The sequence below is a fragment of the Dunckerocampus dactyliophorus genome, chromosome 10 (genome assembly GCF_027744805.1).
Source record: "Dunckerocampus dactyliophorus isolate RoL2022-P2 chromosome 10, RoL_Ddac_1.1, whole genome shotgun sequence".
In the NCBI taxonomy this organism is placed as follows: domain Eukaryota; kingdom Metazoa; phylum Chordata; class Actinopteri; order Syngnathiformes; family Syngnathidae; genus Dunckerocampus; species Dunckerocampus dactyliophorus.
In genome coordinates, this window is record NC_072828.1 from 26,276,785 (window position 1) to 26,300,651 (window position 23,867).

A 23,867-nucleotide genomic window follows, 5' to 3' on the forward strand; every position below is an offset into this window, starting at 1 on the left:
AAGAGTGAAGTCAAAATATTAAGAGGAAAATTTTAATCTAACGAGAAAAAGTTGTAATTTTCCGAGCTTTACGTGGTATTGTGAGGAAAAATAAAGTCATGCTGAAATATTAAAGAGAAAAAAAATACCTTTTTTTTAATCGTAATAAAATAAGAAAGAAATGAAACATTAAAGTTGTAATTTCTGGAAAATTAGGTTGCAGAAAAAGTTATAATGTAACGAGAATGAAGTCAAACTATCATGGAAATGAAGTCATGACTACAAGAACATTTCCAAAACGAAAGTTGAAATAGGAAAAAAAAAAAACAGCAGCAGAAATGGGGAAAAAAAACAGTCAAAATATTAAGATAAAAATGTTTTATTCTAACAAGAAAAAGAGTTTCAATTTTACGAGAACAAACTTGTAATATGTCATTTTAGCAGCACCAAATTGAAATTTCAAGACAAAAAATATGTTTTTTTTTGTTTGTTTTTTTTAAGTTGTAATATGAGAAACACAAAAAAAACCCAAAATAAAGTTGTAATATTTGGAAAATTTCGGTTGGGGAAAAAGTTCAAATTTGTGAATGAACAGCAAAAATGGGAACAAAAAGACCAATTTGCAGAATGTCATACTAATAATATGCCTTTTCAACAATATCACAAAGCTGAGATGCTGTTTTTTTTTTTTTTTTTTCTTGACATATAAATAACTCCTTAGCATGTTGCTTTACAAAATGTCAAAGTGGCCCTTGCATCCTTGTATTTTTCAGTATGTGGCCCTCGGTGGAAAATGTCTAGACACCCCTGTGAGGGAAACACAATTCATACGTATAACGTGTTTTAAGTTACTTGCTCATTAAAGATAAATCTGCCAAAATCCCCTAACCTAAAGTGTAAAATAAGTAAACCTGCAGCCTTGCTGAACAACAGAGGAAGAGAACTACGAAACAGATATTTATCAAGTGGTGTGCCTGTCTTAGTACATGGATCATTGATAGATGGCTGGCATTACCAGAGCACTTGGAGCCTTTTTGCGCCACCTACAGTTTACTGTATTTGGCCCAAATGTTAGACGTGCTTATATTGTTTTTGTTTTCACCTGTTTTAAGGCAAGTGCAAAAGATGAAAAGTACAGCACAGTTTCCAAAGAAATGAAAATAGCCTTCTGTAATTTTGTAGTGACTATAACAGAAAAACATCCAAAGAAATAAAAAAGGCATGATTTTTGGAATACATCCTAGAGGATGATGATGGTGCGTTAGCATCCATCTCAGAACAGGCAAATGCTGGACATAATAAAAGTAAGAAAGTAAGAGAAAGTGCTAATATGCATTGTGTTGAACCCCGCCTGCATTAGACTGAAGTATGTACAATATAGTAGATGCCCGCTTTTTGCAGGTATTACGTTCCAGCGCCATCAGCGAATGGTGAAAATCCATAAAAACGCCCACTTTTGACACACAGCTCGTGCCGCTTCCGTCTCTAAACTCTCCCGCTCGGATCAACATTTGCAATAAGAGTGACTGTTGTCATTTTTAGATCAGATTCAGCTCCAGACAGCCACGTAAGATGGAACAGGTGGAATCGAAGTCAGATGCACATGCACATGACAATAAAACTCTCTTGAATCTTGAATCTCTTGAATCTTGAGATATACAGTACATAAGTGAGTTATATACACGTTTCACGTCTGCGTTTATGGTGCGTTAAATGTCCACCGAACAAAGTGCGAAATCTCAACACTTGACGAAAGAACAGTCAGTGAAGCATAAAGTGTAAAAATGGTGGGCTTTTGAACAGTGGTACGTATGTGCTGGACATTTTACCCGTATTATCACACATTTTTAAATTATTGTCCACGTAGGGTAAATGAGAAAAAAACTGCCAATTTTCTGAAAACTTTTTTTTTTTTTGGTAAGTTATTCTTTTTACCAAAATTCTGCAAATTTGCAGGGATATCACCGTTTCACTTACTGCACAATTGAATTTCAGATTTCCCTGTCTTTATAAACCCGCGGACAGACAAAGAAGATAGAAAACGGTGTCAACATTGCCATTGAACTGTCCGGTGCCTTGTTAGATGCCAAGCACAATACTAGAAGGGAATGGCAATATAGAGTTTATAAACAATATAATAATATTGTATGGCTGTCTATACATATTCTGTTCCTCATACAGTGATGAAAAACAAAGCAAATGACAACTACTACCATAATGTTTGTACTATGGCAGAGCATATGCAATCGTTTAGAGGCATTTTGTATGCATATGTGTTTTTATTCATCATCGTTTAGCCTATACATTAACACTAGGATTTAAATGTGTTTTCTGTAGTTCCTGGCGGCCCTCCAAGGCGTGTGGAGGTGGAGGTCTTAAACTCCACTGCACTTAAGGTGATGTGGCGTTCGCTCATGCCTGGAAAGCAGCACGGTCAAATCCGTGGCTACCAGGTCCACTATGTCCGTGTGGAGAATGGGGAGTCCAGGGGACTGCCCCTGATCAAGGATGTCATGCTGGCTGATGCCCAGGTATGACCAGCTCTGTGTCCTCAGTGATTATTTTTTGGCACTGCATCAATGCATATTTGTATTGCGATCACTTCTGTTAACACACTGCGACAACAAACGTCGGATGTAATGGTTAAAAAAGTTTTGGAGGTCATCCGGGTTGTCTTCCCGCAAGGATATTCATCGTATTACTGCAATATTCTTTCCCCACTTTTTCTTATACCGAGAAATGTAATCAAAGCTTCACGCTTTCTGTGCAACTTTCCCCTCTTGGCTTTTATTAGGATTATCTGGACCCTTTGTTCATGGCCACATGCAAAGACTGAAAGAAAGTGCTGATTGTTCAGTCTGGGATAAAAAGGATTGTAATTAGCATGAAAACATTTCACCACCACTGTATCTCTTTTGTTGTTGTTGTTGTTAGTTTTGTTTTACTGTTTTTACAAACATGTCAACACAATGTAACCCTGCCAAAATTGTGTGCACAGCAATCATTCAAATGGGGAAAAAAGTGTAAGCAACAGATAAAAGAATACTTGTACTCTGAGCAACATAATGTAGGAATAAAAAAAAGAATCTCTTTTTTGCAGCATGAATGAGGTCAGGTCATCCGCATGCATCAAGTTGGCCCCCCCAACCATGCAAAACTGGTAAAATAGTTACAATCCTTTGTGCTCAGTTTGATCTGTTTTCGCTTTAGAGTTATTACAGATTAGAAAAGCACAATCGATAATTTTGGCACAATGAGTCCTGTCATTCACACCAAAATAATAATCTTGCATTTTTTGGATCAGTCTTTGATATTTTGTAGAACCTGATGGAAACTCGTCCTGTATTTTTTTTCCCAAGTGCTCTGGCCATTTTTGGTGTGGAGTTATATGCACACATGCCGAAAATGGTCCTATCTCACAATGTTAAAGAATCCCTTATAAAATTCCTGGATCCAGACGGTGGTCCGGATCAAACCCAGAATTTAATCAGTTCTTCCATATTCCATTTTCAACAATTCCTGAAAATTTCATCCAAATCCATTCAGAACTTGTCCAGTTATTTTAAACACGGACAGACAGACAAAGATAAACGCCGGCAACAATATAACCTCCGTGCTTGCGCTTAGCGGATGTGATAAATAAAGTACAGAAGCACATACGATAATTTTTACAGCACAGACCAGCACAATACTAGTGATTATTTATTTTTCATTTGCAGCGAATGGCGGCTGGGGAACTTCCGTTGACCTATAAAATTATAAAAATGAAAGCAACACAAGCGATTGCAACTTTTTTTTTGCTTTTGTTTGTTGGGTGACTTATAAAATAATGTATAACAGCTCATCAATAAAAACAGCACAAAACTGCACAAACAATTGCAACAATTTTCTTGTTTTACTCGGAGCGAATGGGGGCCTCGGTGGACTTTCGATGACCTATAAAATAATCTGTAAAAACTAAAAAAAACAAAAACAGCGCAAATGACTATTTTAACTGCACAAACCGAGCACAAACGATTGCAACTATTTTGCGTCGTGCTGGTGGTCAGCTTCACACAGGTACACCACCCACACCAAGAGTACATTTAAGCTTTTAGGTGACCAAAATGATGCAGTACTTAAATCACAGTGTGGGACCTGCAGTCTCACATTCCTGACAAAATATCGCATTTTTTTTGTTGCGATGACCTCACCGTAAAAGCCTTGAAAGCTTTTACAAGCTTTTATAGCACTCCGGGCTCTTCCTATAGATGATTTAACACTAGAGTAACGCCATCAGGCCCTGTAGGAAGACCCTGTCTCGGCTTGTCACAACATAGACTTTAAACAGCTTCTTTCTTCTGGCAGCACAAAAACCAGTGACCCGCTTCTGATACCAACCTTCTGCACCCAAACCTTGAATTCCCCCATCTCTCACAATCCTATTTCTTCCCTCTCTGTTCTCTCCTTTACAAAAATTTTGCTATCTCACTTGCACTCTCCTCTTTGGCGGGGGGTTGTTAGTGGGAAACGGACGATATCGCTGAATATGTGAGTACGAAGTTCCACTTGAGTGCTTTGTGAAGCTGGAAAGGGAACAGCGGCTATTGCATCAGCCTGGCATGATTTGTAAAAGTACGTCAATCCTTTTGTAAGTTGGGTAACAGCTCTGCTCCGAGGGTGAAAATAAAGGGGTATCTCTTTGCCACAAAGGAAAACACTCATGTCAGTAGCTGATGTATTATCCACTGCCCATTGTGCCTGGAATGCTACTTGCTGTGTCTCGTTAAACTGTGTGTCTTGTGCTCTGGTGTTGTTTTCTTTTGTGATCCTTCAAGCAATTTGATTGAACCTTTGGCGCCCCATAGAAGGTTGTTAGTTCCTCCTGTAGTGTGTGCACCAGTCGTTTACCTCTTTATCGTAAGACCTGATGTCCATGCATGATTCTTTCAACACGGAGACATTTCTTTAGTGATCCTAATTTTGAAGTGTGCATCCAAAATCCTGGTTCATCTGCATTGCACGCATGCCGTCTAAAGTGCAACACTGCGCTTAAAACTCCTTTACTTTTATTGACCTCTCCCATCCGTCTGCCGGGCAGCCTGTTAAAAACCTCATTCTGCATTCATCCAAACCTTCCCTCTTGAAAGATTCATAAGAATTGATCAGAAGGCTCCCTTTCAAAAGAGCTAAAGGAAACATAATGGCTGATTTTAAAACTCCTTGTAAACGGCTAGGATGTATTCAGAATGCATTTATTGCAAAGTAACAGTATTGACAGGAGTTTTTGCTAAAGGGCTACGTGGGGGAGGGGCTACTTCCGATTTACACGTCTAATATCCGACCATCTTGGAAGCTGTTAGGTTTCTGCAGAATGGATCGTTTCCCAAATGCCCGAGGGACATGTAGCACTTAATGCAAGAAGGACCAGGAGACAATCCATTTGAGGTGCAAAGTTGGGTGACAATAAAGCAAAAATGTAATGTTTGGCTCCGTTCTTTGATGTCTGTCTTAGGAAATGGTTATCGGAGGACTGAAGCCGGACACCACCTACTCCATCACGGTGGCGGCATACACCACCAAGGGGGATGGAGCGCGGAGTAAACCCAAACTGGTGGTGACCAAAGGTGCAGGTCAGTGCAACCGTGTTTGAACATTATAGCGCATATACAACATTATAAACAACTGTAGGACGCTCGGTAGGATATATTACGGTCCCCAGTAAATGCTGAAGGTCAGAGCCTCATGCGCTCATCAGGACCTCATCATCCACAAATAGAAGAGATGAGATCCTAAACCACCAAACTGGACAACCACAACACCTTGCCGGTGCCTAGAAATTCTGTCCATAAAAATGAACAGAACCGGTGGTAAAGGGGCAGCCCTGGCGGTATTATTTGTTTTCTATACTGTACTTCACACATGGCCAAACACACTGCTGACACCCACAGTTCTTGGTAAGTGTGAGAGGTGTCACTCTCCGGCTTCCTGTCCGGGCCACCTCACTTGATACATGCCAGTCTGAACATGTCCCTCAAAGGGAAACAAGTCTCCTCTTTATTTCTTAGACGTGTAAAGGAAGCGAAAACAGAGACAAGAGACGAGGTTGTCTTTTTCTTGTCATCCTTCACTTGCAGTAGGGTTTTTTTACGAAGAATTTTAGAATTTTATTGCTCTGAAAAGTCATCAGACTTTTACGAATATATTGTAAAATGGTCTTTTTTTAATTTTATTTCAGTTTTCAGACATTAACAGATCTACCAGTAGTTCAAGTACAGTATAAACACATAAACATCATCGGACTGATTTAGCATGCTTATTTTTATTTATTTTTTTTACAAAAACTGCACATAATTCTAAATATTAGCACCAACCAAACGACAATCGTTGGCGGGCAGAGGCCCCGCTCCGTTGTATCCTAACCATCGTCATATGACACCACTAAAGAGCCCACCATTCCTATCTGGATCTGCCTCCTCCATTAGAGGATAAATAGACTGGATCTTGCAGCAGGCTCTCAGGCTAGAACTATCCTATCTAGTCTGGCTGGTGTGTGTCCCACCTAGTCTTTGAGCATGAACTAGACTAGGGCTGTCCTATCTAGTCTGACTGGTGTGTGTCCCACCTAGTCTTTGAGCATGAACTGATGAAGCTTGCTTGGATGAGAGGCGAAACGTCTGCGAAGACAAACTGAGCAGTCCAGTTGAAATCGATTGGATGCCCTGAGAATACAATCACCTGGATGAATGAGAATATTCCCAGACATTAGCACCAACCATTTTCCAAATCTAAATTAAATTGTGGGCTCCACTAAATCTAGTCAGTGGTTTGCTTATTTACACACAAATACATGCAAACTTAGAACCATTAGAAAGCTTTAAGGAGACTATTCATTTATTCATTAATATACCGTATTTTCCGGATTATAAATTGACCAGAGTTTAAGTTGCATCAGTCAAAAAATATGTCATGAAGAGGGAAAAAAAAACATATATAAGTTGCACTGGACTATAAGTCGCATTTCCCGGTAAAAAAGCGAGCGACTAACAACATTAAATTCACAAGAGAAGAAGGCAAAGTCAATTTTTTAAGTATATGGGATACAATAAAAAACTTACCCCTTAAAAAAATGAAAAATTCTTGAAGAAGACACTTTTACTACGTGCCATGACACCTGGACGCATCCTGATGTGTAGAAATGTATCAAACAGCCTTATTTGAATACCAAACTTCATTGTTGAATTCACAAATTAATTTAAATAGACGGGAAATCATATGTGTGTATTTAGTTAGTCAGTGGCTGACACAGCAGCTTCAATCTCCAAGCTAGACATACATTTGTGTCCTAAGTAAACAACACTGCTGTCAAAATTACGCCATTTCTCAATCCACACAGGTATCATATCATTACTGTTGCACATTACTTACAGACACAGTCTCAAAGGTAGTAGCATATTTCAATGTTTTCTTGTGATTCCTTATGCTCACCGAAGGCAACATATTTTCTCTGTTCTGTCTGTCCACACAAAATTGCTATTGGCGATGTTGAAATCCAGGCTGAAAACACTTCTGTTCAGCTGTGCATTTGACAACTGAAAGTATTTTATCTGAAGTCTTCACTTTGAATGAATTTTCTGATTTTATGAAGTGATTTTACCCTTCTTGTCTGTAAAGCACTTTGAATTACCTTGTGTAGGAATAGTGCTCTATAAATAAACTTGCCTTGCCTATTGCAGCTTGTCAAATATATACCAAGCTTTACAGCTTTACAGCTTACTAATGCTCAGTAATCTCTGTTGCAATGGCATTGTTGCACATGTGAAATGATGTGTAGGGCTGCATGTGCAATAAGTGTGATGTGTAGCCACTTAACATCAATGTTGAGTGCAGGAAGCAGATTTGAAACCTAAGCCCCAGTTAACTCATTGAATCTTTAGTAACTTCGTGCAGGAAGGCAGAGAGGCTGCAACCATGTACACCAACAGCAATGCCTGTGTTCCGGTCCTCGACCTCTTAAATATTTCATTTCATGTAAAACCACCACATAAGTCAAACACGTTGTAGTTATATGTGCGTCTTTAATGACATTGAACAGTACATTGTACAGTTATGAAGGATTTTCTCCAGTTTGACAACCATCCAATACTATTTTGATTTGTTTGACAGTGGAACCTTGGTTAGCGTCATTAATTAGTTCCAGAAGGTCTGACTCTTAACTGAAATGGACGCTGACAGAATAAATTTTTCCCATTAGAAATCATGTAAATCCATTTAGTCTGTTTCACGAAGCCAAAAACACCAAAATGCGTTTTTGTAGTTCTACGATTGTAATTTTACATGCAGAAAACAACTTGAAATGCACATAAATCCATATAAATGATGAATGAAAGGGCCAAATGAACATTTAGGGTTACTTTTATCTTCACTGAAGATGTGATTCTTGACGTGACCGTTCCCAAAGACCCCTTGTGACAGCGAGATCAGCACCTTCCTCTTCAACACCACCCTCCTGTTTTAATGAAATAGTGTTTCTCACGTCAAGTAACCCAGAACGGAGCGAAAGGAAGTTGCATTTTGATACGGAAGGTGAGAAACACTATCGAATTCAAGAAATAACTCATGACAACACGGGAAGGTGTTGTTGAAGAGGAAAGTGTTGATCTCGCTGCCACACTCGCTGTCAGTGAAAGTAAAAGTAAGCTTAAATGTTCATTTAGCCCTTTCAGTTGTCATTTACAGTCAGTTGGAATTGTTTTATGCATGTAAAACTATAAAAACGTGTTTTGTGTTAACGTTTTTGACAGTCAACCGCTGATGATATCATAGATGGGCGACATAGCCGACTTCCGCTTCTGGTTGCCATTTTGTTAGCAAGCTCAGGATGCTAATAAGGACCAGTGTATTCATAATACAACAATATGTGGTTCATACTGTACGCTAACCGGAAAATGTACGCTAACTGGAAAATGTACGCAGACCGAGGCAAAATTTTGGCGTACATTTTCAACCGAGGTTAGAGTCCATATTATATCATAATGGTTTTAACCCAACCATCCATCTTCTATGCCGCTTGTCCTTAGCCTATCCCAGCTGCCTTTGGGCGAGAGGCGGGGTACACCCTGGACTGGTTGCCAACCAATCGCAGGACACATATAGACAAGCAAACATTCACACTCACATTCATACCTATGAACAACAACAATAGAGTCTCCAATTAACCTAACATGCATGTTTTTGGAATGTGGGAGGAAACCGGAGTACCCGGAGAAAACCCACGCACACACGGGGAGAACATGCAAACTCCACACAGAGATGCCCAACGGAGAATCGAACCCAGATCTTCCCGATCTCCTGGTTTTAACCAATGTTTTGAATTACATGACAACATGACGGCCTGCGGCAAAACATTATATTTTCCTTGTGTAGTTTTGGCTCCTTGACCCTACTTGCGTTACAAATTAAACCCATCCATGAACCTTCTCCGCATACCCTTCCGCAGGAGACACACTACATTAAAAGCAGACGGAGATAAAAAATGGGAGAGTGATGGATTCGTCTTGACCTTTTCAAGGTTAAAAAATATCTAATACACTTCACCCTTAATTTATATCCACAGACAGAATGTAGCCTCAAGACTGTCTATATGATGTGTCAAGGATGGGAGCTCTGGGTGTTATTTGGTCAAGGGACTCTGGGCAAGAAAGCCTTACCTCCAGGGTGTATAGGTAATTGACATGTGCATACATGTACACCGTCAGACAAGTACAGCGGCGGTGGGTCTGTGTGTAAACGCTCCATGTGTTGCGTTCGCAAGACAGGGCAGAAATGGGAGGGAAACATGATCCCTACGTTCTCCATCAGGCTGAGTGAGTGTCAACAGCAGGCTGATAATACTGTGGCCTGATAGGAAACGTGCCAGGAGGCCCACAAAAAGGGATTGAACAAGAGAAGAGAACCTGAATTGGATGCAGAGGAAGGGAAGCAGCGGGTGGCGAGTGGGAGATGATTATGGGGGGTGTTGGGCGGCGTGGAGAGCAGGGGACGGGACGGGAGAGTGGATCGATGACCACCGAGGGACAATCAAGGTCCTTAAGGATCGCAGAATTATTCATGTACACTACACACACTCACACAGAGATAAATATTTATTTCTACCTCCAGTATTTTTCTTTGGAGCAGATTGCTCTTCGTCCTATTTCACCTTCCTCATCCCTCTCTTTTTTGAACCAATCGAACGCTGTGCACCGTGCCCTTGCTGTCTCTGTCTAAAACACCACACAATGTATACGCCATCAACAAAACACCGTCATTTATGTCATCATTTTTCCTTGCAATATAATTATTAATTGCAATAATTAATTGCCATACTTATATTATTTTTATTATAGTTCATTCTTATTGATTCACACTCCGAAAGTGAATATTTATAAAGCACTACTGATCCCAATTTTAAGACCAGTTGAAAAATGACAGGAATTACATTTGGCACTGTTGGATCTTAAGGAGGCTCCAAGTAGAGCTTCAAAATGCAAAAAAGAAGAAACGAAAGTGAGACAAAATGTTTTCAGTAAGCAATTCATTGCAAACAACCATTAAACTGAAATAGTTGATCAAAAAGACCATAGCTCAAAAAACACACCCAAGACACCCAAGGACTCAGTAATGAGTAGCTGCACTATTTTTGTTAATCTGAAAATTTGGTTTGGGCATGCTTGATGCCAGGCTAGGAGGAATGTTGCTCCAAGTGTTGAAGATGGCTTCACGGAGGGCATCCACTTTCTGGAATTGATGTCTATTTTTGGAAAATTCCCCTGCCATCTATCCCCAAATGTTCTCAATTGGATTTAGATCAGGGGAACACACATGGCCGAAAAGAGTTGAGGTCATTCTCCTGGAAGAAGTGTTTTGTCAGGCGGGCATTGTGAACTGCAGCCAGTCATTACCACACAGACGAGGGCTTCAGTCATGAGGGACGTCCCCTGCAACATCTCCATATAGCCAGCTGCCGTTTGACACCCCTGCACAACATGAAGCTCCATTGTTCCATTGAGGGGAGATCATGATGGCGCCCCCTTCACTGTGCCGTGTGGAAAGCATCTCAGGTGGGATCTTCTTGTCATGCCAGTAATGTTGGAAGCAATCAGGACCGTCAATGTTGCATTTTTCCTCATCAGAGAATAAAACTTTCTTCTTGGTACGCTCATGCAAATTCCAAACAGGCAATTTTGTGGTGTTGAAGGAGACGAGGCCTTTTAATATGTTTTTATTGTTAAAACCTTTCTCTTGTAGATGAACTGATGGTTATTAGACTGCACTCAGCACCAGTAACAACCTTCATTTGGGACGAGGATCATCCCGTCTTTTGACAGAAAGCCCGTTGGATCCTGCGGCTCAGGGCTGGTGACATTTTTGAGTCTACCACTTGACTTTTTTGTTCCATAAACCTCTGAATCTCTGAAGAAGTTTAAAATGACTGTCTTACTGCGTCCAACCTCAGCAGCAATAGCACACTGCGAGAGGCCTTGCTTATGCAGCTCAACAATCCGACTGCGTTCAAAGAGGGAAAGCTTTTTTGCGTTCACCATTAAGAGATCGTGACAGTGCAGATAACTGACAGAAAACAACGTTGGATCCACATTTTTGTGAATATTTTGGCTTTTAAAGGCTGTGGTTCTAAACTTTTGATTACAGCCTCCTTATGATCCATCCATCCATCCATTTTCTATGCCACTTGTCTCACTCGGGTCGCGTGTTGTTGGAACCTATCCCAGCTGACTTTGGCGAGAGGCGGGGTACACCCTGTACTAGTCCTCAGCCAATCGCGGGGCACATTTAGAGAAACAACCCTCCTTAAGCTCCAACAGTGCAAAATGTAAATGCTGACAATTTTTTTTATCAGGAAAATACAGTACATTATTCCAGTAATAATACGTTTCTTGCCCTCTAAGGGGAAATACAGCCTTTGTTTGAGGTTGCTAGCAAAGCATAGATTTTTTGATAGCAATCTCACTCCCACATTCAAACATTCAGCCATCACATTAGCATTATATCTGATTTCATTTCCTTGATTAGGGGTGATCATGAAGCCAGAGTGGGTTTTTAAATGACATCAAGCTGAGCTTTAGTATGTGGACGACTCGAATTAGAAGCATTCGTCTCACCCAACACTCTACACCCCCCCACCCTTCCATTACCGTCAGCGATCATCATCAGACATCATCTTCGTCTTGGTCCAGCCGAGTGGAGACCATTAGCAAACGGAAATGAATAATATGAGGAGAAAGATGTTTCTGCGTTTACTTAGGAGGAATTTGAATCCATACTATATGCAGGCACATGTACACAGGCTCAAAATCTTAATGGCTTCTCCAAATTACTGAATTCCTCTGTAATTATGTCACAGTGCACTACTAGATTGGCAACATGAGACCCGGGTCTCCTCCCATATCATGACGTCCATTATGCAGAAAAAAAAGAAAGGAAGGGAAATGGGAATATCCTAACGTATCTCTGTTTCAGATCACACAACCCAACCATCCATTTTCTATACCGCTTGTCCTCAGTAGGTTCTCGGTTGAACTGGAGCCCGTGCTTTGGGAGAGACGTGGGGTACAAAGATAACACAATATACCAGGGGTTACAAATGACTTTTCCCCATGAGAAAGAAAATATTGTGGAGGGCCGGACCAACAGGCTGAACTAAATTAGTTTTAATATTAATTATATCCCATTATAAAAGCAGAAAAATGGCATTGTTTTGACAAGATGCGACTGGTAAGAGTAAATGCGATGATTAAAATACGCCGAGCCAAAACCTCATTTGTCAAGGGAAAATCTGCAAAGAATAGATGGGAGACGAGACTTTTGCAGCTTCGCGAGCAATGCTTCAGATGTCCGTGCCTGTTGGTGGTCAGTCAGGTTTCTGGTCTCATAATGGCGATTTAAATTGTAGGCCTTAAATAAGGTGATCTCTTAACCAAGTAAACAGTTTTACTTCTGACTTCAGTAAATAAATACTTGGCAGTCCATGTTTTGTTAAAAACTGTGAAGGTAAATATAAGGGGAAGGTTGTGCGCCCACAGATGTACATTCGTAGGCTGTGGACGTAAGTGACGTGCAGTACGTACATACACAAAAAAGTATACCTTCAGAAGCATCATCGTCAATTTTATTTCACCATTTCGATTAACCTTGCACGAGCTGGGACAGCAAAAGACCAGGTGTTGCCCCGGGGCCGTACTCTGGTGTGCAATATAGTGCGTGACACATGCTTAGCAGACAATACCTAATGATTTACATTCTGATTCATGCTTTTATCTCTTTTTACCACAATTAAATGATGGTACATTAAAGTTGCACGTGTACACACACTTAATTTACTTTGTGTAGGACATTATGCTTTGTGGGCATGAGTCTGTGAAGCATACAAACCGCTTCTTCATATAAAAGTAACAGTGTTTTTTTTTTTTTGTTTACAGTGCCTGGTCCACCCATTTTGTCAGTGACTCAGGAGTCGGAAACATCTGCTCTGGTTCGCTGGAACCCTCCAGACCTGAAAAATGGCATGGACCTGCAAGGTTACAGGCTCCAGTTTGGTCGGAAAGATGTCACACCCTTGGCCACACTAGAATTTTCTCCCCAAGAACGACAGTACTCTGTGGGCAACATTCACCGGGGGGCCACCTACCACTTTAAACTGTCAGCCAAAAGCAGAGGGGGCTTTGGGGAGGAAGCTGGTGTGGAACTCATTGTACCAGAGAATATACCAGGTGGATATCCTCAAATGAACCAAGGCTCCAATGTGACATGTTGCTCTGTGCAGCTGTCCTGGTCTCCACCAGTGCTGGCCGAGAGGAATGGCGTAATAACAGAGTACACTTTGGCCTACAAGGAAGCGAGTAGCGGAGGAGCGCCACAGGAGCTCCGATTGCCCCCCAATCTGTCCAGCTATGTGCTCAACAGCCTCAAACCAAACTCTGCTTACGATGTGAAAATTCGTGCACACACCATTGTAGGTCCCGGGCCCTACAGCCCACCTATCCAGTACCGGACGGTGGCCAATGATCCAACAGGTAGGGTTTGCCTGTTTCTCTCCCGAGCCAGTTGCCAGGGGCTTGGGAGTTTTTGCAAGCTCACAAAAAACTACCACACCTTCAAACCACCTGCACTCTTCCTCAAGAAAGAAAATATTAGTATTGAAATGTTTTCCGCCGGATACTCACTTCGCTAACCCAAACAAGGTAAACCCAGTAAGTCAGTAAGTCATAGTCAGTCATTGTGAGGGCAAGGAGAGCAGCCTAGACAACCAAGGTAAGTGCTTTATTGTCAGACACTCCTCCAGTCATCCTTGCAGCCCTTTTCCAGGCACACTCACGCAGCTAATGCCATCTCACACCCCCAATTTTTTATGAAGGTAGGGCTGTTTTGTCACAATGAGTGTTTGGACCTTTTGATCAGGACAGTAATCTGGGCTTGGTTCCTTAATTTGATTTTAAGGTTTTAAGATATTGCTCCCTTTTTGACCCCCTTTTGTTTTGTTTTCCTCCCTAATTCTGCTACCCACTTTTCCCTGTCCCATTGAGGGACAGCCTGTGGCATGGTACCCCCCCAGATGCACTGCAGAGGACTGTTAGCATGCTGTGTTTGGGTCTGTCCTAATGCCCGCTTGGCAGCATGTCAGTAGTGCCAACCCAGAGTCAGGAGAGCTGTAGGAACACTTGGCATTGGGATTGCTTGTTTTTCATCGCCAACTTAGATTTATATGCAAAAAATAGTGAGATCGGTTGGCACTACAGATGAGAGCTCGCCAGTGGGCACACCTTTTGTAGTCCATGGGTTTGTCCTCCATGAGTCTTGCGTGCTATGTGTCTTAACCAACGGCGTTGCCCTTCTCACAGCCAATAACAGCTCACCGAATTTCACTCACTCTCCAAACCAGAGGAGCGTTGCAGGGGAACGACAACTCTATTGTTTTAACCAATCTGAAACTCTTCTAGGTTTAAAATGTACTGTTTGCTGAAAATTCGCTGTTTTTTTTCCCCATTTCCAACTCAACAGATGTTCCAAAGAATTTTACCATCAAGTGGGCAACCAAGACCACAGTTGTCCTTGCTTGGAAGTTTTCTGAAAGCAGGTCCCCATACAAATGCACGGTGAGTTTGATGAAAAGTGTCAAAGTAACTACCGTCGCCTGAGCAGGGGTGTCCAAACTTTTTCCACTGAGGGCCGCATACTGGAAAGTCAAAGTCTCTTTGATATTTTAATATATTTTTGTTATATTTTGTAAACATACAGTATTAAAGACAAAGCTTTGTGTTATTATAGGTTAACAGTAACAGCAACAGCTTATTAAAGGACGAGTTATTGAATGATTTGCATTTTACATTTTAAAAAGTGGACACGTGTTGCCTTTGCTCTTTAAAGCATGCAACTTGTTAATGTGCGCTGAGAGTGTTACTACTACTACTATGACTACTACAGTATGACTACAGCAATAACTGTAGGGAAGCGATGCACTGGCGCACAAAACACAACGTCACAAGTGTTGCCATGTGTTTACAGAAGTAAACATTCCGGGGTTTGTGCTGTCCTTTGGGCTTTTGTGGCAATTTCAAGGACTTTGTGTAACGAGAGTCAACATTTGCTTCACTAAATTATTTTGCGAGGGAGATTTAGAAGGAAGAGGGCGAGAATTTTGGCTGTGGCAGTTTGTGGGGAACTTGCCGCAACGTCTGTTCCGAGGAGTGTGTGGGTGGATGTCGGAGCCAGGAGTGGTGGGATATTGTTTTGAGCGGTGTCACTGACAGATTTAAAAATTCATTTCCGGATGACAAGAAGTACTTTTGCCCAAGTTTTGGCACAACATGTCTTTCTCTGACATATAGGTCGGATATATGTGATCTAAGCGCTCAGACTGCAGTAGCATCGGAAATCCGAATGAGGCGTGGGTCGCATATGAAAAAGTTTGAATCGTACTGTTCACACTGACATGAAAAAACAAGGTACAGGTCACATTTGAGCAAATAAAAACAATCAGACCTGACCTGCAGTGTGAGCATAGCCTATGGTGCAAAGTGTTAGCTCGGCTAATTAGCTCCAAGACAAGCCACTGGTACCTACCTACCCTAGTGCAGTGGTTCTCAATTATTTTCTGTCATGCCCTTACTAGGGGACAGAAAAGACAGGGAAGGGCCTGCCCCACTATTTGAAAAGCATTGCCCTACTGGAAGGGGGAGTAATGTCAGCCTCCGAGAAGCATATCCACTCATAGCTCTCGCTTGCAATCTTACCTCTCTTTGGTTCCGCCATTTATGGTTAACCTGAACAAATTTCATTCTGTGATTGCTTTCCTTGTGGAGACTCTTGTTCAAGACAGTAGCTCCACCTAGTGTTTGAACTTAAGGGTTAACTCAGGCAGGGTGAACTAAGGGATCTAGCCCACCACATCTTGGTTAATTAACTCCTTCAGAAAAGTGTCGATATTTTGTACCCACAGTGGAGCTCATCAATAAAATCCAAATAAACTACTCCCGCTATGCCATCACCCAGTAATCCATCAGTCTTTTGAAACACCGTTATGTCCACCTACTTATCTGTTCAAGCAGCAATTACTGAGTCAAATTCTGAACCATGCATTGAACCCTAGATTGACTACAACCGTCAGAAGATGGATGTGGATGCCCGGCAGCTGAGGGTCTTCATTACTGGGCTCAGGCACAACACCACCTATGAGTTCAGGGTGACATGCCAAGAAAGCATGGATGGTGGGCCAAAACACCGCGTGGTTGCCAGGACGGCACCGCTCATCCTGGTCAGGAAACCGAAGCTGGACATCTATGCTGAGCCTGACAATATTCTCACCATGTCCTTTCCACCAGTTGATGGCAAGGATGTCAAGTGAGTATGCCATGTGTGGTGGTGATCTCAAGTAACTGGAATGTGTGACATTTATAGCATGAGAGACGCACGATTGAATTTCCAAATGACTCATTCAATCCCAGACATTTTTCAAAAGACAACCCCTTCAGTACCGGCCATTTTAGACGGATCTTTCAAGGAACACAGAATATTATGTTCTATGGCTATACAAACATGGAACCTACCAAAAGAAAGATTAGACTCCCGTCTTTCATCAGAAAAAAAAAGTTTGTTTCTACCTTTTTCCGTTCTTTAGTAATCAACAGTAGAACATCTGTAAGTTTCAGGAAAATATCAGTTCCCAACTAGAAAAGCAGAACTTTTACTTTGACACAATTTTTTTTGCTTTTGTGACAGCTCAAATATGTAAACTGTACCACAACGAAAACAACACAAAACAGGGGTTGTTTTACATCAAAATATCAATTTATTTAAAAATATAACACCACGTGCACGTGTGCATACGTTAAAATTTCCCTGCAATGCGTAATCTTCTGCACACTGCACTCCTCCAGGCTCTCTCACTTCCTCCTTACTGTCATGCATGTTATTTCCGTCCACATGATCTCTGCTGAGCTCTTATCAAATGCACTTCTGCCACCTTGTGGCCGTTTTTATGGCTTAAAATTGCTCTGAAGTGAAATCCATTAGTGGGGAGTTGCGTCATCACCTTTTTTGCCTTTCGTGCAAAAAAACTGAAAAAAAGTGTAAGTACGTTGTTGGGATCGGGCATTTGGGTTTATAAAAACGTATAACTCCGTCTTTGGTATTGAATGAGTTAAGTTTGATACTTTTGCCAACATCCCTCTGTACATTCAACTAAAATATAAACACAACACTTGTTTCTCTCAAATATTTTTCACAAATACGTCCAAATCTCTTAGTGGGCACAGTCTTTTTACCTTTTTTGTGGCCAACCCAAGGCCACAACAAAAGGCCAAAAGGCAAATGGTGGGCACACCAGATCCCGGCAGGTTTTTTGATGCCTGTTAAACTTAACATTTTACTTTAGCCTTTTGGTGTGGCCAACCTATGGCACACCTGTGGAATGATCATGATGTCTAATCAACATCTTGATATGTCACACTTGTGAGGTGGACGGATTATCTTGGCAAAGGAGAAGTGCTCATTAAAACAGATGCAGACAGATTTGTCAACAATATTTCAGAAAGACAGGCCTTTTGGCCACATGGAAAATGGGAGCAAAAAGAACAGAAGTGTTGCATTTATACTTTTGTTGAGTGTCGTTTCAAGAGAGAGACGGTTGTATGTTTCCTCTAATGTAATATTTGTGGGGGGGTTTTGTGGGGGTTTTTCCAAAGGAATTTCTATGTGGTTGTGGTGCCATTGAAAATGACCTCAGGGGCTGTCAAGAATCTAAAGACTCCTGATGAGATGGACATGGATGAGGTAAGGGTGGTGGCAGAAAAGTACACATCGGTAAGGATTAATCAGAGTACTGATATAAAAATCGGATCATTTGCTAACAGAAATGAATATTATGACAGAAATATCATGAATGCATTTTTTTTCATTTTATAATTGGCAAACTGCACTGTGAACATAACAGGCAAACATGTCCGCTATGCTAATTTCCTCTGAAGCAAGCAGAAGAGCGAATTACACTCATTTGCTACTCTCACCATAGCTCAAGGTCACCTTGAATGCCAGATCTACAGCAACCAGGCCTATTGGATTTGGGATTACATTCCTTCCCCGTGCTCAGTATCCACTGCTGTCTGCAGTTTGTTAGTTAGTGTGTGTTCATGTGCAGTTTGTGATCAAATGTGTGCAACAATTTCTTTTATTAAATCTAATTCAGGTAAGATCGAGCACAGTCATGCATAACTTTTTCACAAAAACAACTTGTTTTATCAGGTCTTTTACTTTTATTGACGAGAGTAACAATACTTTCATCGTCGTCTAATCTAGGAAAATAATACTCCCTGCATACAATATATTTATCATATTTTCCAGACTGTCAAAAGATGCGTCATGAAGAGGAAAAAAAACATATAAGTCGCGCTGGACTATAAGTCGCAGTATTTAGAAATGTATTTAGCTAAATTCAAGACCAAGAACATGCATTTTATTTGAAAGGCAGGTTATTCAACTACATAATAGCACACAGACAACAGGCTGACTAGGTGTCCAGTATGTTAATGTGACACATTAACACTCAACTACACAAAAGCATAAAGAACACACCTGGGAAGCTGAATAGGCTAAATGAACATAACGAGCCAGTGAGTCGAACAAGCAAATTACCGGGACGCAAGTTCACCAAGCTCCCGCTCTCATCCCACATCACTGAATCCACTGAATTCTTCCGTCTCTGCGTCAATGGCCCAGAGCGCCCGCTTGCCGCTGTCGACGGCAATGTTCACTCCGTCAACAGGCCAGCCAAATTCTGAAAAAAGTTTGACTTGTAGTCCGGAAAATATGGTACCCTCCTCTCTATAATTACATAGCGGTACTTTACTTCACTTTCCAATTTACAGCTACTTTCTGTTTTGATCAGAAAGCCTCAGTTGATTTGAACCCAAATTGAAGTGCAAGAGAAGTGACTTAATGGGGTTACGGAAATTCCCATTCAATGTTTCAATTACCTTTCCTCCTAATTTATCATGCTGTCAAGATCTCTGGTCATTTATTTATCTTTTATGTTTCGGGGCCTCCAAGTGATTTTCTTTTGCTAGGAATACTGGAATATAGCTGTGAAAACGACATACACACACACATCCCTGAACTCTTCAGGAAAAATCTCCAAAAGTCGCACCAATGAACCACTGCTATGCATAACACAAGATGTCAGCGCACCTCCCGAGTTTAGTTCAGTCAGCATCAAATGATTCATTTTATTTGACTATTTGTGGGGAAAAAAAGACACACCATCCTCAGCCAAAGCATGTCTAATGTGAAACGATGCCTTTGTCATCTGCATCGTGTTCCTTCTGTACTTCTGTGTATAGCATCAGATCATATTACATCAGAGTGGAAAGACACACACACAAAAAAGAGAAAAAATAACTGAAAACCCTTTTGTCAATCAGCTGTTGCGGGAGGTGACCCCCAAGCGCCGATCACGCCGTCAGTTGGCTCAGCTGGACCAGAGGAAGCCTTACATCACAGCCTGCTTCCGACAGCTTCCCTCCAGCTTCACCGTAGGCTCTGACCATCGCCAGAGCAGCTGTGAGAATAAAGCTCTCGAACCTGGCCAGGAGTACGTCTTCTTCCTCATGGCTGAACTAAATGCTACTGCTGGGGTGAGTTTTGTGCTTTCGACCCTTTTCTTCTTGGAACGTGTTCCCATCGGGTGTTTGTGTAGGGTTGCGTATCGTATTGAGCCTTGTTGGACTACGTTAGCGGCATTAGTGTGCTAGTTAATCCTACATGCGAGAGTTGTGTTTTAATTGATCAAAATGAAGTTACTTGTTGAAGTGAAATGGAGTACAACCTTTCGGGCTGCTGTTTTTAACATCTGCCTTTCTTTTCCGTGTCAGAAAATGTTTGCAACCAGCCCTTATACTGACACAGTGATGACTCCTGTGCTGGTGGATCCTCAGCCAGTGGAGACAGGCGGTGATGGGCTCATTTGGGTGGTTGGTCCAGTCCTGGCTGTTGTCTTCATCATCTGCATTGTCATTGCAATCCTCCTGTATAAAAAGTGAGTTGTCTATTTGTATTGGTTGCATGCATTTGGATCTATATTGATATCATTAAAAATAACCAGGTTCAACCTCAAATGGACATAACATGTCAAGGATAGTATACAGTTGATTCAGAACATTTTGGAGCGTTAACGACAGTGTAATGTTTTTTTTGACTAGTGGTGGTATTATGAAGCTGTATCGGGAATTTAGACATTTCCTTTGCAGATGCAAGCACATATTTGAGTCTACAAGTGAACATGTGAGATAATTGGGGCTTTTCTTCCTTATCCACCAACACACAGTGAAGATCTTTTCATCATTTGATGTTGAACCAGTTATTTGCAGGGTTAGTAGCGAATCTGACGACTGGGATGTAAATGAGAGGCAGCATGTTGAAAGAGGGGCTTATTGTATATTAATGACTGCATGCTACTCAAAGCCCCAACAGCACGGCTGCATGGAAAGGCAAAAAAAGTATGTCTTGTTAAAGTCATGGGAAGCGAGGAGTCAGAGAAACGAGAGAAGATGAGATTCTTTTGAGATGTCAAGGTTTATATTGCAAGCATGATTGAAATATATAGAAAAGAGAATTCCTCCTGAGGTTCAGCAAACAATGTTAGGTTCCAAAAATAATATGTTGGGTAACAAATTGTGCTTTAGTACTGCATTTACATTACTGGAATTATCTTAATTCTTATGAAATATACATTTTGTTACGCTGTAAATTGTAAATATTTTGAAACTAGCTCATAATCTCTCTTCAAGTTCAACCCAGGTGGTGAGGTCAGAACTTTCAAGTTCTTCCACAACAGATAATTATACGAACATGTACCAATGCGAGTTTAAAATAAACCATTTTAAGTTTTCCCATAATTCATTTTGTTTAAGCAAAGCATTTCATTGGAGGACAAGCAGCATAGAAAATGGATGGATGTATGGCGCTGCAATGCTGCCTCTGTCCACCAGAGGGAGCCAGAGGAGCCCAGAGGGAGGCTCACATCATTGCAGCGTCCCAATGAATGTGTTGCTCAGACACAGTGCATTATGGGAAAACTTTAAGATTTGTTTCTAAACTCGTTTTGGTACATGTTTGTATATTTCTCAGTTATACATTTTGAGTGTTAAGTTGCTGTGTGATGACTTTAGTGTTGTTAGTAAGATCAATGTGCAGGACACTGCGTAAAAAAGAAATATATATTTTACAGTTAATTTTATTGTGCATTTATGCATTTTATTTCCTGGGGATGCAAATGGCGCCAGTTGGGTGGAATGGCCTCCATCTACTATTTTAAAGCTTACTGGCACTTCTAAAAATATAGAGCTGATATTCGGAGATGTTAGCTTTTAGTAACTCTAAGCTCCAAGTGAGCATTGTGAAAAGTGCCGAGCGCTGTATTATCTTAAGCAGGCTGCTATGAGCAATCCAACTGTCAGATGATCCCTGTCTGACCTTGCCTTACCTCCGCCTTGGTGGTTAGGGAGCGTAACATCTCTCCTTGAATCTCTGTCTTTTTTCTCTCGTCTCTTTCTCCTTTCTCTCACCCACCCCCCCCTCCCCCCCACTTTCCAATCGCTCCCTGGTGAGTAGTGCATCCCAGCTCTGCCCTTGGCCCTGACTTTACCCTCTTCTCCATTGTCTGGAGCCCCCACTTTGTTCACATACACACACCGTCACACTGATACATAGACATAGTCATGATAAAGTGTTTACTTACATCGAAAACATGTGTGCGCACAGCACATGCACATACACGCACGCACACCTCCTGCAAATGTTAATGAGCTTTATCTCGCAATTTTTGCGAGCCCAGCGGCCACCCCTATGAATCTCAAACTGCTCTCTATTGATTTATCTCTCTTCTTGCCTCTCCCCTACCCCCTTTTTTTCCTTGTGTGTTTTCACCATCTCTATGTATTTATTTGACTCCTATTGCTTTCTCTGGAAACAGCAAACCTGACAGGTAAGGCTCGGCTGAACTCTATCGCATTTGACAGGGGACAGACAATGTAGGCTGCCTCAGCAGAGAAGACGCTTTTAATTAGTGTGGCTCAAGCGCATTCCTCCGGCTTCTCAGCTCCTGATTTGCTTTCACTCACATCTTTCAAATATTGTTAAGCTGTTTTTTTGTTGTTGTTGTTGTTTTTTTTAAAGCTCATTAGTGAGCTCGGAGACTGTTTTTGCTGTGCACATTTTTCAGTTCTTTGTTGTACATTCCCTCTTTTTCGTTTATGTTTTTCTCACTACCCAGCCGCAAGAGAAAGGAGTCGGAACCACGCACAAAGTGTCTGCTGAACAACGCAGACATCACACCCCACCATCCTACTGACCCTGTGGAAATGAGACGCATCAACTTCCAAACTCCAGGTACAGAAAACACCCACGCAACATGCACTAGAGTACAGCTAAAGTGTAAAATGTGTTTTATTATACATCCAATATACAGGAGATCCCCACTCTTTGTGAGACGCTCATTGACATTGACGTTCTCCTCTGATTTCGGGTCAACATTTGCAATAAAAGTGACTGTTGGAATTATTAGATTAGATTCAGCTCCAGAACTCCCCTTCTCTCTTCAATATTCCTCACCCACATTGTAGAGTATGAAATGTATAGGTACTCACTAGGCTACACCAGTTAAGATTCAAAAACAATATATAAAAAAAAAAAAACGACTCGACACGGTGGACAAACGATTCGATTCAATTCCATACGATTCAAAGGTTAGATTTGTTGATGTAGACTTTAATCTTACATTAGTAAATAAAGAGAACAGTTCTATAAAAGTAACATTCTTACAGTATTTTCAAATGTGTAAACGAGCATGCTGTAAGGAAGGGGTCCGCAACCACTGGGCCGCGGGAAACGAAATGAGAAAACAAATACACTTAAAAAATAAAAAAATTAATTAATTTGCAAATAAGTACATCCAATTTTATGTAAATTGGCATGAATTCTGGAAATATGGGACACTATTTTATTTGCATGTCAAAGTTGTTTGTTGCGAGCGGCGACTTGTCCCACCCCTGCTCGACGGTCCTTGAACGCACCATCTAACATTCTCTTACGCTGCGTAGATGGACTACTATACTGTTTTTTTCCCATTTTTCTTTCACTTCTTATTTGGTCCCAAATGCTGATGCTATGTGGGAATGCATAAAGGTAAGATTTGATGACCTTATTGAGTTCTAATGTGCATATTCGTGTTGGATGGTGGGTGTTTATTTATTTAGTGCTTTTAATTTGATGTTGTTCCTGTCTTTTACATAAGACATAATAAATAAGGTAAATCAGATCGCTATACTGTGCGTATGTTTTGCTGATGCATTGAAAATCTTTCC

At 41.1% G+C, this 23,867-nt stretch overlaps 1 protein-coding gene across 17 annotated transcripts in view; it reads left to right on the top strand.

Moving 5' to 3' along the window:
- ptprsa (protein tyrosine phosphatase receptor type Sa) overlaps nucleotides 1–23,867 on the top strand; it is a 294,585-nt gene that overhangs the window by 213,243 nt on the left and 57,475 nt on the right. For 7 of the 17 annotated variants that reach the window (XM_054790816.1, XM_054790828.1, XM_054790815.1 and 4 more), the window contains 11 exons: nucleotides 2,317–2,510; nucleotides 4,483–4,509; nucleotides 5,474–5,591; nucleotides 13,437–14,030; nucleotides 15,016–15,110; nucleotides 16,604–16,854; nucleotides 18,198–18,285; nucleotides 19,929–20,141; nucleotides 20,379–20,542; nucleotides 22,478–22,489; nucleotides 22,778–22,893. In XM_054790816.1, the coding sequence (XP_054646791.1) occupies nucleotides 2,317–2,510; nucleotides 4,483–4,509; nucleotides 5,474–5,591; nucleotides 13,437–14,030; nucleotides 15,016–15,110; nucleotides 16,604–16,854; nucleotides 18,198–18,285; nucleotides 19,929–20,141; nucleotides 20,379–20,542; nucleotides 22,478–22,489; nucleotides 22,778–22,893 (1,872 nt within the window). The remainder of the gene's footprint in view (nucleotides 1–2,316; nucleotides 2,511–4,482; nucleotides 4,510–5,473; nucleotides 5,592–13,436; nucleotides 14,031–15,015; nucleotides 15,111–16,603; nucleotides 16,855–18,197; nucleotides 18,286–19,928; nucleotides 20,142–20,378; nucleotides 20,543–22,477; nucleotides 22,490–22,777; nucleotides 22,894–23,867) is intronic. The other 10 variants (XM_054790825.1, XM_054790827.1, XM_054790826.1 and 7 more) reach the window with 4 other exon arrangements.